A 14,942-nucleotide genomic window follows, 5' to 3' on the forward strand; every position below is an offset into this window, starting at 1 on the left:
AGGAATTGTTAGTATGCAAAGGCTCAAGTTCTATTATTACAACTTATTTCCTTTATCTAAAAGACATGTTCTCAGATCTAATTTGAAGTAAGAAAATAAGTAAAAAAATTTACGGCCCGTTTAATTTAATTTCCAGGACAAGTTACATGTATATGTAGATATCTTTACAACTTCCTGTTTTGTTCTTATTAAGCCGTTACGTTCAGTTACTATATTTTATATTTTATATATAGATATACATCTTTATGTATAAATCACACTACACATAACTATATTCACACAGAGAAAACTTAGGCAATCTTATACAAATGGCCACTATGTGAAAAGTTTTTGATGGAAAGCATTGAAGCGGCAACAAGCAGTGAGTAACGCAAGGATAAGCTACTTGAATGGTGGAACGGACAGGAACATGTAGTCTAAGGGGCAGCAGACCGCGAAACGACAACGATTCACCAAATGGCGAATAGCGAATGGAGCTGGTAAGCGTGGCAATAATGACTATATTTATGGGTTCAGCGAAACGCATAAAACGCAGACACCCGACTTGACCGCCAAACAAATGCTATATCCTGGAGCAATGTGAGGAAAGGGGGGGCAAAGCGAGTCTTAAGGAACTGAATATATAGTCTAGCTGCAGAAAAGAAACTGAAACTCGACGACACTTGCAACATTTAATTTATTATGCAAATGTGAACAAATGGTCGCAGTGGCCATAGATAACAACGAATGTCGCCTCGCTTAGTGAGTAATGGCATCTAAGGACAAATATCCATGGCTGTGCAACGATTCATTTGTATACTTTTTAACTTTGTCTTTTATTGAGTTTACTGTCCTTTGCTCCACTTTGCAACTCAAGTAAAGTGGATTTTGTGAGATAGCACACACATGCCCTGCATTTGCGATTTTGATACGCGTAGTCCGAACAAATTGAGTTACATGCAGATAATCGTTTATCAGATGCCCTAACAATGTGTCCAAGTAGATGTCCTTTGATTTCTGCGCATTAGTCATGGTAATGCATTATTTAGGACTTGGTAAGCTGCACCCAATAGCAGTAGCTACTTAGTTGCATTTAAAAAATTGGCAATCATTTTACATTCTACACTGCATTTATAGACTGCATACGACAGAGTTTATAACAATTTTTGCTCGTTTTGTTGTGTGGTTAAGTTACAGATAACTAGATTTTTTATTTAACTAAATAAATAATTAGGTTTTTAGATTTAATTCAGCGCTCGCTTAACTCTAGCAAAAACTGTGAAGATGATTTTTATTCTGGCCAAATGTGAGAAATATTTATTTGAATATCTTGGTAAAAAATAATTTTATAATACGAGAAGAAATGTTTCGACCGATTGTTCGATGATGCTGGGCAAGAATATATTTACTTTATGGCATCGGGGAAGTATCCGTGAATGCGTTACAAACTTCATGGCATAACCATATATACATATATATACATATATGTATATTTGCGTGGAAACCATAATAATCATTAGCCCCCATAATAAATTTATGAATGAAAATTAATCCGTAACAAAATGATATCATTTCATAAATTGCTATAAAAATAGTTGAACAGTAAAAATGAAACTAAAAGTACTTACCAATAAATTTCAGTTATAAAATGCTAAATAGATATAATAAAAACTATAATGATTGGATAAGTACGTAATTTGTAAGCAAAATTATATGCCGAAAATAAAATAAATTCATAGTAATTCAAAATGGGAGATGAGAGCAAGGGCAATCCTTTCCTGCTTTACTTTAGTCAGAACATGTTTTTGTCAGCCTACTGACAAAAGATTTCCATGATTCATTTCATATGCCTCCATAAACACATATTTTATGTATTTTTTTTTATATGTATTTTGAATATGTCTCATTTTTTGTTGTCTGTTAAAGCGCCTTCAATCTCTTGACACACAGATGCCCCCATTGTTGAAATCGCGTCACGAATCAAATGCGCGTCAATAATCGTAAATGTCGGAACGGCACATGAATGTCAATTAGATATATGCCGGCCCAGAGAAAAAAGCGAAAAAAGGAAGCCACTGTCAGCACGCACCTGATAATCCATGTAGTTGTCGAAATGCATGTAGGAACAACCACCGGCACCGACACCCGGCATTGGCATGGGTATGGGCAGACCATTCTCGTCCAGCTCAACGGCGGGCGCCGGCGGTGGCGAGGGGGGTAGATTGTCACCCTTGAAGGAGACGCGTTTGGTGTGTCCATCGGGTCGTCGATTGCGGGCCAGTGTGCCCGCAAAGCGACCAGCGTGCATTGCACCGCCGGCTGCCAGAGTTCCCATCATGTAAGACAACGAGCCGCAGCCAACGACGGCATCCTGATGCTGGTGGTGGGGCTGTTGATGTTGTGCCGCTGTTTGAAGACCGCAGCCGCCAAAACGAAAGTGTGGCATACACGTTGTGGTTGCGCCCCCAGCACCACACTCACTCCCCTCAAAGTCACTCTCCACATCCGTCACAAAGGCGGCTGGTTGAAAGCTGCGTGGTAGCGTCGCAGCCGCAGTTGCTGTCATCGGTGACGCCGCAGCCGCAGCCGACGCTGACTGAGCACGGTTTAGTGTGCCCGTACATAAAATGTTTACAGGCTGTGGATGTGGTTGGGAGTGTGGATGCTGTTGCAGTTGGATGCCATGTGGAAACTGTTCAATAGCTCCCTGCAGGAGCGCCAATTCGCCGTTGACTCCGGCGCTGCTTCCTGCCACCGCTACAGCTGCCCCCTCGTTGCCCGATGTTAAAATATGTGTGGGCTGCAGCTGATAATAATGCTCGACGCCACCCTGCGGCTGTGCTGAGCCGGCTGCTGCCGCAGCTGCTGCTCCAGGCGTCAGCAATGTTGTTGGTATGACCATAATTGGCAGCATCGTTGGTGGTGCTGCCGATGCCGGTGGTGCGTTTGGACCGCATTGCTGCAGCAGCTCCATTTGGCACATCTCCTCATAGCTGAGTGGGCGCAGGTGCTCCATTTTGAGCGACGAGTGGGCGTGGCAATTATAGACTACTCCACTTTACTTTAATTCACTACACCTTTTCACATAGGCCAAAACACACACAGTTGCAATCGCAGATACACAGACAAAAACACACACACATCCACATACGCATAGACGCATGTGTGTATACACAGAGTCTGTGAGAAGTATCTCTGCACAGGAAGTGCGGGGGTGCGAATTTGAAACAGATTTGGCGCGCGTTCCTTTTTAACCGTTTCTCACATGACGCTTTTTGTGTGTGCGCCGTGGCCAACTTTATCTCGCGACAGTCCTGCAGCAACTAAATTTCAAGCTGCCTGATAATTCTCACAAACTCTCAATTCGCCGCGGCCATTTTGTGCAGCGCTCGCGCATGCGTCCAATAAAAACAGAAGAAACTCTTTCAAGTCGACTTCGACGTCGCCACTTGGCGTTTTGTTTTGATTCTGGCTTGTGGGCGAGACGGAAGCGTTGTGGGTGCCCAGTCCTGCTCAGCCATGGGGCACTGTAAAGTCTTTTTTTTTTGTGTTTGCCGTGTCGAGGGAAATTAAAATACTTGCAGCAGTAGCGGGTAGACTAGAAAGCAAGATTTTAATTGCCGCACCGCGAGATTCGCGTCAGTTGAGAATCTGTAGTAGTGGCCAAGGATTGCGGCCATGGTGCCCAGCTGTGCAACCAACTGTTGGCCCAGCTGGGGCCAGTCGCTGCATGGTCAGCTGAATGGACCTTAATTGTGACACATTCAGTCAGCAAGCATTGTTTAGAATTTTAATTTAAAATGTAAATTCAGCAATACTTTAAATAATTGCTTTTGGCTGCAAATGAGATTTCAGCTTATTGTATACCCTGTTGTACACATTAATGAGTATATATAATAGTTAAAACTTAGAACCAACAATCAGGACAAGCGACTTACTTGATTTAGCCTACATATCCTACTATCAGACTGGTTGGCGATCACGAAGAGTATATAATACTTAATTAGTTAATTATTTATTCAGCTATTCATATAAGAAATACTTTACATCTGTTCCATATGCTGCTGTTTGGCAACCAAGGACTGGGATTATTTTATTTTTTTAATGCCATTCAGCGATTCTCTAAATATGGAAAACAAACTAATTTGCTTATTCGTTTCCGTGTAATTCAAGGAAAACAATCTCGTGATTGAGTTGGGTACATAGTCAAATTACTTATAGAAATGTGTGTTCGCTTAATGTATGTACATATGTTTTGCGAAGTATGTATGTACAAACATGTATATACAAATATTTCTTTGTCCATTTTATACAGTCGCAATTTTCTTTTTGGGCCCCAAGTGGAGAAGCAGACTGAAGCCCGCGGCGCGTCATCGCGTTCCTTTTGTGGACAAAGGGACAAAGGCACAAAAAACACAGTTGGAAATGTCTTCTGCAGCATTTGCTTGAACTTTTTTTTGTTCTTTTTTTTTTGAAACGCTGGCACAGCCTTCGTCACAGAGCCGCGGTCTCCTGTGCCTTAGTACCCGTTTCCAGCTTCATTTACATTTGTTTCATCCTATTATCTTGGTTAACCGGCTCGTATGCTCTCTCTCCCTCTCTCTCTCTATCTGTCTCAGCGTGTGTGTGTGTGTGTGCGTGAGTGGGTGCGCTCTATAGGTCCTTCCGCTCTGGTCCCGCCAGTTGGCAATACAGTCGTGGCGGGACTGCCTGCCTCCGTGTACCCCGCCATTTGTCAAGTATTGCGCCCAACTCGACTTTTTGTAATTACAAAAGCGCTGTCTGGCAAGGGGGTTGGGAAAGAGGCTTAAAAAGCAGCGTGTTGGGTTTTTGTGGTGCTCGTTAAAATTTGTTGCTCTCATTTCGATTGTTCATCGCATGGTTGTTGCTGTTGGTGTTGGTGCTGCTGTTTTTGGCATTGTTGCTTCCGGTTTTAGTGCTTTTTTATATCGAAGTAGCGGCAAAGTTTACGCTGGATTGAAGGTGAGTATTTTGTTTAAATGTGCGAAACGGACTTAAGAGCTGTTCTGATTCCAGCCCTCATTTCCAGTGATTTAACGCGATTGCTGATTTCACTACAAGCGCACATTAATGCACATTCAATTTTCCGGATAGCGAGCAATTAAAAGTTTTTCATCAGTTGCTAACTTGGGGGCCGGACAGCATCGCATAATACCGTTGCCCAAAAGTATGCAGGCAAAAATGTTGGATACATTTTGCTGTAGCATCATTTAACGGCTGGTTAACCCCGCAAACTGTTGAAAAACGGGGTCATCCACGCTGGACAAGGATCGTGCATAATTTGAGTGCCATAGACTAAACTGGAGTCAAGTGATAGCGGTTAGCTGAAAAATCTAAGCTGTCAAAATGACGGCACTCAAACATAAATTATTCCACAACGACAAACACGCTATGTTACATTTGCTGGGCATAGGTTTTACCTTTAAATTGGGTAATTTTATCATACGATATCCTTGTAGTCATATCAAATGTTAAAAGTGTTCTATGTCTTATTTTTGTATTTGCACCGGCAACAATATACATTTTATTTGGTTCAAGTTGCCGCCACCCATTTTAACAACAAGCAAGTCTTCAAAAAGCCGTGAATTCCAAAGAATTTACGGCTATTTCAGTAAAGAGAATTTGCTTATAATGGCACACAATGTAAATTATTGGCTCATATGCTAAATGCTATGCAAAAGTTTGTCATTTTGCTTCATTGTCTCCTATTCGGTGCCATGAAGAAAGAAACAATGCACGATAGAGAGAGACAATTCACTTTGCTCATGAATAATACACTAATTAAGTCACCTGTTATGAGGGGCTTAACAGCATAATACATTTTGATTGCCGCAAATGGAAATATACCTGCGGGCTTGTCACAACAGATACACCTGCAGTGTGTAGACACACAGTGGCATGTAGCCAGATTCAGTTGTTGCAGCTGTCTGGCTTTGCCTTTGCATAATCAAACAGTATTTGTTGAATGACAATTTCAATTCTTGCGTTCTGAAGCTTTGTTCGTAACTGCGTGCGCGAATTTAAATGCCAAATGGCAATTGGTTGTGCTGGGCACATGTGCATTGAATGTCAGTATAAACCATGTAATTGTAAACGAGATGGGTGAGAATTGCGTACAGAATAGTACGAGACATGTCTGCCTATTTTACGCAGCGATTGAGCTCTTCCTCTTCAAGCTCGTGATCACACCATTAATATGGATCGATATCGATAACGCATGTTAAGTACATAGTTGCATGTTATGTAACATATGATCGATCGATATCGATAACGCATGTTACATATAAAGTTGTATGTTATTTAACAGATGTTATGTCACAGTCTTAGTACTACGTCACTAGTAGTATAAATAAATAATAATAATATATTATATTGACATGATAAAGATATAACCACTTCTGATTACTAGATTTTCTGCTTTGCGATATTTGGAATGGCCATTAAGGCCAATTAGGCATTCTGATTAAGTAATTTTATTCTCATTGGCTTTAAATTACTTGCAAGAGATGTTGAACCTTAACATCAGCTGAACCTAATGACTTTGGCTTTCACTGATTCTAATGCATAAATGCGTAAACACAACCACTGCTGACACGTTTTCTCATTTAAGACACATTAACCACACTCAAACACACACACACACACTTACATAAACTTACAAAAACACACACCCATTAGGGACCCAACCCAAAACAGCTCTGAGCTCGACAAGAACTCAGCATGCCTAAAAACTTTATTCGCCCGCCTAGCCGGTGAGCTCTTAAATTAAATCACAAAATAGAGATTGAGTCGGTATGGTAACCGGAGCGACAACTAAACCAAATAAATGAACCCTTTTGGGTAAACTCCTTGGTGTCCTTGCGCGCGTCCTTCTGACTTCAGCCAGATAAAAGGCAGGCAGAACAGGAAGTCAACTTGAATGCCGGACGATGTCGATGGCGATGACGCCGACGGCGACGCCTCGTGTTTTGCTTGGCAATTCGGTTGCCAAAAAAAAAGGATAATGGCATAAAATCCAGCAAAATGAAAAGAAAGCGGCAAATCATGTTAAGAGATTTAAATTGGATTAGGTGACGTGTGTGGTTGAGCCGTGGCCTGGGTGCGAACTCGCGTCGGCCGTGATGCCACTACCACACTGCACTGGATCTGGACGAGCACTCTCAGTCGTCTTGACATCAATTTTGTCACTGAATTCTTGCACATTTTTTTTCTGCTGCTGTTTTATTTTTTTTTTTTGTTTTGTTGTTATTTGTGCTGTGTTGTTTTATTTCGCTTTGTTTTGTATTTGTACGCTTGACACAATTCGATGTCAAGTGCCGAGAACACGAGTGTCTCTCAAGTGTTCAATGGCATTCATCCCATTCATCTGCTCTTTAACAGCCGTCGTGTATATGGATTGAGCTGAAAAAGTTTTGAGTAGTGTTGCAAGTTTAAGGTTCCACCGGCAATGTAAATACGCTATCAAGTGGAAGCATCTTGAAGAACAATTTTCTTATTGTTTGATATTTGAGCTGCCAAGCCTAGTAACAACCTCGTTTTAAGTCGAATTCATTAATATTTTAGACTAGTAATGCGAAACTACAGCTCATATTTAATTTACTGTCAATACGTTAATCTTTGATGAACCGGCAAAGGATTTGCCATCAACTCTCAGTTGCTACCTCACACACATTATATTTTCAATATTTGATGATTTGTCAAGCCGTCAAGCAGACAATTTTCCTTTAGGCTTCTCCTTTGGGCTAGATAAATTTTATAAAAAAAACTTTTGTTGTATAGATTTGAACTGAATTTAGTTCGTGTTGCTGACTTCAATCGCTGTATAGCATTTTGATTTCTTTATTGTATTGATAGCATATTATAAATTACAATATAAATTAATTTTTATTATTCTCCTTTGCTTCAAAGAACACTTACATTACAACTTTATGATATGGTAATCATAAATGAAGTACAGCATTCAATACGTAATTTATATATTAATAAAAAACTCTTTTTTATTCTTTAAATACTGCCTTGGACTTTTTTGTGTTCATATACAGGTTATAAAGACTCAATGCTTTGTTAAACGAAATCTTCGTTTGCCCATCCGGTTTCTTACTGTACTTGACTCTGGAGGTATAAATGTCGAAGCCCAAACTTACGAAATTATCGTATAACACTCGGTATTGTGGGGCAACAAAGAAAAAGTTGATCAATTGTGCAGCTGGCCCCACTGTCCACTCAGCAAAGTACAGCGTCAAGGCTTTGCTTCTGATCTCGTCCTTAACTTCATCCCAATTGTTCTGCTCCAATAAGCCCATCGTGAGGAAAAAAACACCGATATAAAACGGTGAGCAAATGAATTGATCCAGCAATATTTTGTACACCACCGTTTTCAGCGTCCGCTTGGGATAATAGTAGTCCAGATACTGGTACCAGTAGTGACAAACAAAGCCCACTGTCAATCCCGAGATACCCATTCGAACTGTACGCGTGCGATTCCAGCCATCTATCTGGTCCTTGTATCGCTCGAATGACTGCTCTAATGTGTCACCCATCATGCTCAGGCCAATTGAGATGCCCACATTCGTATAAAGCAGGAATCTCTTGCTAAAAGCCACATTGTGCCAGCGGCTAAATGTGCATTTTACAATCTTCCACCGATCACGATATGGCATTAAACTATTGTTGGTTGTCGAGCAGGGCAGATGCCCCCTTTAAAACATGAACAAATTTAAATTTAAAACTAGACTTAACAGTATTAACATTTTGTATTTTGAAAATTGACATATGATTAAATAATCGATGAATTTCGTAAATTTACTTTTTTGATTTTTAATGAAGTGCATTAGTCAACCGAAACTTGTGCGTTACACAATCCGTGACAAAATTAAAGCACCCTCTGCAAGGGTAATAAAATGGCAAATACAAAGCCACTTTAAGGACATTTAAATGCTAAGAATCGAATAAGGAAACAAATCAATTTGCCGCCATAAAAGCAAATTAGTTTTTTTTTTTGCCAAGATTTAGCAAAGTTCGGTCGAGCGACAGAAATGGCATGAAAATTGGAAAAACTCGTATTTGTATGCATATTAAAGGGTTAAGCTCGTCTGCGGTACCCCCAAAAAGTAAGAATTGCCTTTGAAAACATCAACGTTGGGAATTTGAATAACTCCACATTTTTTTGGCACATGTTGCGTCAGATCCACTTTGTTTTTTTTTTTTGCGTGTCAGTGAGTTGATTCTGACAAATCAGTTGCACGCGATTCCCAATACTTTTTAGAATGTCCCAGCGACCGCAGCCCTTCGCCCTGGGGAAATCATCTCTCATAAATATGCTCCGCTCGACCGTACGAGCGACGAGTCGAGCTATTGAATTGAAAAATATTTACGGCATTCTACATTTTACGCTAAAATCCAATTTTATTTTTATATTTCGTCGAAAATCCGCAATAAAACCCACTCACCCACACACGCACACACAGAATGGAGCCTCCGATCCGTTTGCGGGACGGTTGGCGCCGAAACTGAGAGTTCTGTTCCCAGGCCATTTTCCAGTACGCACCAATTGAAAAACAGGCTCCATAAATTCAGCTTTACATTTTATTTGCATTTGGTGCCACAGATGAGCTTCTGTTTTCCCAAGTTCTCCCAGCAGGGGTGGAGAAACCTTCTATTTCAATCCTGGCAAATAAATTTATTTCGTCTCGTTCTTGTTGTTAACGCTATTTGCGCGTGTTAAATATTTGCTAATTGCGAGGTGGCCAAATGTAAGCACACGAGTGACTGGTTTTTATATAATTCATAGAAAAGTGCATAAATTAATTGGTGGTTGACGATGGTGATTAAAAACTAAATGAGTACTAGAAAAGTAAATGATAACAATCGAGAATAAACTCAGCTATTAATTAAAGAAGCTTTTTTCAAAAAGGTTGTTCAAATCCAACATTTATTTGATGACTAAAAATCTATTGCAAGGTTAAATTCTATGTTAAAAAATGTTGAGTGTTGTTACATTGCAATCCGTGTTTTTCCTCATTCGAAATCATTGTTCTTTTGTTCTGTGCCTTGCCTGCCGCGGGACCTAAACAAGTACATCAATCTTGGTTCTCGCCAGTTTTCATAAAGCTTAACAAAACCGGCGCAGGAATGAAAAATACCCTGCTCAACACCCATGAAAGCCTATTATACTTGTATATGTACACATAGATAAATACAGATAAATATATATGTATGTATATATATCTATATAAATGGTTTGTGGTGATATCAGGTTAATGTATTTAAATATCGGAAAAATTTGTGGCAAGTTGTACGAAAATTCTATAAATCATTTCGTCCATTCAAATGCGCAATATATTACATCCTACCATGAAATTTAATATTAAACAATAAACTTAAGCTTTTGTCTATAAATTTATTATCCCCATTTGGTTAAAAAACAGCAAAACAAAAAGCAACAAATGAATTTCCATAGTTTCTGCACTTTGCTATGCTGAATTTACATTTTTTGCATAGCTTTCATACCCTTCAGGGCGTTTTTTATATTTTTTCATGGAATGTGTAGCAGATTGAGAAATATGCATTTCGTGTCTCGAATTTTATCCACATTGATGTGTAGTTCTATGAGTTTGTAGAATATGTAATTGTTATCAAATACAAGCTGAACCATGGCGTATATTTTTCTGTATATATGTTCTACTATCCTTAAAGTTAAGTAAATCCAGCTTGATGCCAACTGGATTTGAACAAAATTGGATATTTGAGTCATGAACTTTGTCAATAAGAGTATTAAATGTGCAACACTCCAAAGATAACTGTTATTCCTTGATGCTTTTGTTATTGTTCGTTCCGCTCTCAATATTTTTTGGCATCGGGTTTTGAATGTCGTTCATGTGCGCATTTTAATTGAATTTTTTTATTTTGTACAATGAAAGCAAAAATGAAAAGTGTCATAATCCCATTTTCCTCCACATCAACTCCACATTCATTCTCCCCCGGAAAATCCCCTTACGCAAGTGAACAACGCAAACTAATCGAAAGAAATTCGCTTCTTGGCAAGAGTTTATCATTGTAATCATTTGCGACGTAATCTGACGACATACAAATCAAAATGGCGCGTTAGATGTATTTGGAAAATCAATGCCAAATTGGATTGCAATCGATTTTGAATGATATCTAATGATAAGACTCTGCCATCAGCCCTCTGTTTTTGTACCCCAGGATTTGTATCGACTTCGATTTATGGAAATAAAATTGAGATGTGTTTTTAATGAGAATTTGACACTCACAAAGCCTAACGATGATTCAATGTATAGAAATCAAAACAAGAGTAGTTTGTCCGATGGTAGGCAGACCGCTTTGAAAAGCCATTGATTTAACAAGTTTCTAAAGTAAACTTTCATTCAGATGTCGCAGTTGTGTATTGCTTTTGAATACAGTTTCCATATCCTTTCATTAATGTGCATTCAAAGGAGACGTATTTAATATTAACAAAAGTTATTTGAAGTTTTTGTTTATCGCCCCCGTAATGTAACGGAAATGAACATAATTTTCTTTGATTTACATAAAATTCAGCAATAATTTTGATATTAAATTATGTGAAGAATGCAAAATTTAATTACGTCGTAAATATAAATTTGAACTCAATTTGAAGAAACTTTAGTAATTATGATTTCCATTTCGCAGCTTAAAGTCAAAGGCCAACAAAATTGACTGTTTAATGTTTTCCGGATTAAAGTGCAGTCAAACTGAGGGGTCAAGCAACTTTATCCACATTTAAACTGCACCATTGAGCCAAATAAGTCAGTTCACTGTAAACGCAAACGAACAAATTGTCAACATGACGGCAATGCCATGCCAGTCATGCCAATTCCGTTAAAGCAAATAAACGAAAAGTACCACCCACCCATACCCACTTCAACACCAACTAGCTGACTCACCAAACAAACCATGAGCACCAAATTCTCCGCGTAGGCCCGTGCTCTGAAAGTGGCAGGGCACTATGAGGTGGTTATGTTGAATGCTCTGCCGGGTGCACTGAAAAACAAAGCAGCAACAAAGTGACTAGCGACATGTGGAGTGCGCTTGATTTTGGATAGGATACGTGATTACCACCAGCAGGTGAGCGTGCCTGTTTATGAGGCGCAAAAATGTCATACATCATGCGACTCGTCCATGGAGCGGGAAGGGAGAGCCGCAGATGATGTTAGAAGCAGAGCACTGCCTCTTGATGGGCTCATGCATGACGACAACCAGGCAACTGTATCCAAACGGATCGTTTCACATTTAGAGAGCAAAACTGGGAGCTGACGAAAAATATACGAGCGTCGGGCATTGGCTTGATATCTACCTCTCCTTACGGAAGCCAGATAGCTACTAGTACCATCATCCTTGGCGCCAACTCGACATTATCATCATCATCTTCATCAACAGCAGGAGCAAATTGTGTGTGTGTGTGTGCTTGTGTAAGTATATCCTGTTCTCGAAGCGTGCTGGCACAAAGTGAATTAAGCAAAACCCAAAGCAGGTGCGCTGGCAATGATATGCTAAAGATTCTTATGTATATAATATACTTATGCACTATAAATATGTTTTTTATTTTGGCACGAGTAAGTGTGTCAGCACAAGTGGCACATGAAGCGTTAAACTATTAAGTATATTTTGGCTCCAGCCGCGATCCCTAAAGGAACAGCGCAAAGTGACTTGATTGCTGGCGCATGCAGCATAAGTTGTTTGGGGGAAAATGTGAAATTTTCAAGCAGCACAGTATATATATATATATATATATATATATATATGTGTTATTAAAATTTCCTTTCTTTTGATTGACCAATGTTATGAACTCTGCTCCACATTACTCTGCCATTTGGTTTAAATTTAATATAAGGGACCTAAAACCTTATAATTTATTTTAATATGACTATATTAATTTGTAGTAGCTAAGAAAATAAAATAATTACAGGCCGAGTGAAATTACCTAAGGTTACAAGTTTAATCAATTTATTCAAGGTATTTATTAAAAGAAAAAATAGGCAATTCAAATTCCAACCCACTTAATAATGATATACATTTAAGGAATGCGAAATTACCTCTGTATGCGGGTGATTACGCGATTGGCTCCATTCATCTTGCTTTTGATTCACAGTATCGCATTGAAAGGAAAGCCTACATGAGTGAAAACTGTAATATATTCATTATATGAAAGGATGGGCAAGTGAGAAATACTTTGAAAGCGCTGCTCAAGCATAAAATGAGAGGAAGGAGCGGTCGTTCTAATTAGAATAATTTCGCGCTGCACTGCGTTTGCCGCCGTTAAAAAGTTTATACCATCTGATGTATGTTATACCATCTGTCGGGTAGATGTCAGAGATGGCCCCAGGTGCTGCCTGCAGGACAAACAACCTTTAGTGTGTGTGTTTGTGTTTGTGTTTGTGTATCATATGAGAAGTGGTTGGCTCTGCTGAGCATGACGAGCAAATGTCAGAGCAAAAGGTCAGTGAACCTGATTCTGTCGACGGGGACAAAGTGACACAGCCCCAGCATAATGAACAAGGGCCCCGGAGCGACATAGCACAAAATAAAACAAACACACACACATACACACAGGTCGCGCACAGAACACATACAGAGCATCACAATGATGACACTAATACTCATCATATGTGGCAAATCTTTGGGTGCTCATCTTTAATTTTTAAAATGTAATTAATTTGCGGAAGAGTTTTCATTTGTTACCGTTTGACTTTGAAATTTCGGTGTGGTGCTTCTTTGGTTTATCGCGTTATTAATTTCCTGTGGCGGGGTCGTCGTTATTGGCAGCAGCCGCCAAAAGTTTTCACATGTTCCGTTTCATGCGGCTTAATTTTAATTAATTTCAATGAGTGCCTGTTTGAGTTGCTGTGTGGCGCAAAAGGATTATATTGCTGCTGTGCTGTACTCATAGATTAATAAGTAAAATAAATAATATTAAAGATACTGAAAATGTTAAAGCAGTGCAGACATATTATTTCATTTAGTTCCTTAATATTTATAAAAATGATGTGATATTCTTCCAATTAAATGTTATTTCAATAAAAGTTCGATATTATTTTTTGCTCAATCGTATGCAAAAATATGCCAAATGTTAATAAATTTAATATGTTGAAAAATTCAGCAGAAATTTGTTTTTGCTTTCATTTATGACTTTATCTGCATATGCAGCAACTTTGTGGGGATATCTCGTTCTGTCTGTTCGTTATATTTAATCATATACATTGTGTTAAGCCACTGTTAAGTGGTGTTGGAAAAAAAGGGGATATGTTTATCGCCCTTGTTCCAATTATTGTTAAATTGTTGAGCTGAATCGCAAATACATTCGTTGTGAGCGAATTTGCTAATATCTTTGTGTTTTCCCAAACAAATACATAAATCAATTTGGATTTTTTCAAATCATACTTTGACATGTTTTGGCTTTGCGATTGAATCGACAAAAAAGCAAAGTGTCAACAAAATTTTAGCAAGCGCAAAAATCAGAGACAATAACTAAACTCAGAAGTGCTTGGCAGTTGAAAAAGTATAAGGACCAACTTGTGGCTGAAAGTGGGTGTGGAAGATGGGTAATCGAATAAAGCGAACCGAATGGTACACATTGAAGTCAGACAGTCAGTGGATACGACACACACACTTGAATTGAATTGGCACAGTAAGACGGAAACGGAAACCCAATTTTTGCGGCGCACTGGCACAGTACAAATTTAATGGAGCGCAAATTTTTATTGTTTTTACTTCAAATCTCAAGTTCGTTTCGTTTTGCTTGTATCCGTGTTCTATTTACATGCTCGAGCTTTTGTATTCGCTTTCTTCACATTGTATGCATACTTTTGATTTAGGTTTCGCTATTTGCTTTTCTCGACCACTGGTATTTATTTAGCTGCGAACGCTCATCTCTATATTTATGTATATATATATATTCTGGTCAG

General features: G+C 39.0%; 2 protein-coding genes across 4 annotated transcripts in view; both read right to left on the reverse strand.

Annotated features, from left to right (window-relative positions):
* LOC6556980 (putative dipeptidase NECHADRAFT_87110) overlaps nt 1-14,942 on the reverse strand; it is a 73,863-nt gene that overhangs the window by 9,732 nt on the left and 49,189 nt on the right. The window contains exon 1 of one of the 3 annotated variants that reach the window (XM_032738285.2): nt 2,069-3,265. The exons of the other annotated variants lie outside the window; for them this stretch is intronic. Within the exon in view, the coding sequence (XP_032594176.1) occupies nt 2,069-2,995 (927 nt within the window). The 5' untranslated portion in view covers nt 2,996-3,265. Of the gene's footprint in view, nt 1-2,068; nt 3,266-14,942 lie in introns of those variants that run through there. 3 annotated transcript variants of the gene reach the window in all.
* Nucleotides 7,866-8,723, reverse strand: LOC6556870 (mpv17-like protein 2). The gene has a single exon (XM_001984827.3). The coding sequence runs from the start codon at nt 8,658-8,660 to the stop codon at nt 7,998-8,000; it is 663 nt and encodes a 220-aa protein (XP_001984863.1). The 5' UTR covers nt 8,661-8,723; the 3' UTR covers nt 7,866-7,997.

This window comes from Drosophila grimshawi, unplaced genomic scaffold, assembly GCF_018153295.1.
Source record: "Drosophila grimshawi isolate 15287-2541.00 unplaced genomic scaffold, ASM1815329v1 contig_44, whole genome shotgun sequence".
Classification (NCBI taxonomy): Eukaryota; Metazoa; Arthropoda; class Insecta; order Diptera; family Drosophilidae; genus Drosophila; species Drosophila grimshawi.

Excerpts from the sequence above, each read along its gene's own strand:
- LOC6556870 (XM_001984827.3), bottom strand. The coding sequence starts at position 8,660 with ATGCCATATCGTGATCGGTGGAAGATTGTAAAATGCACATTTAGCCGC.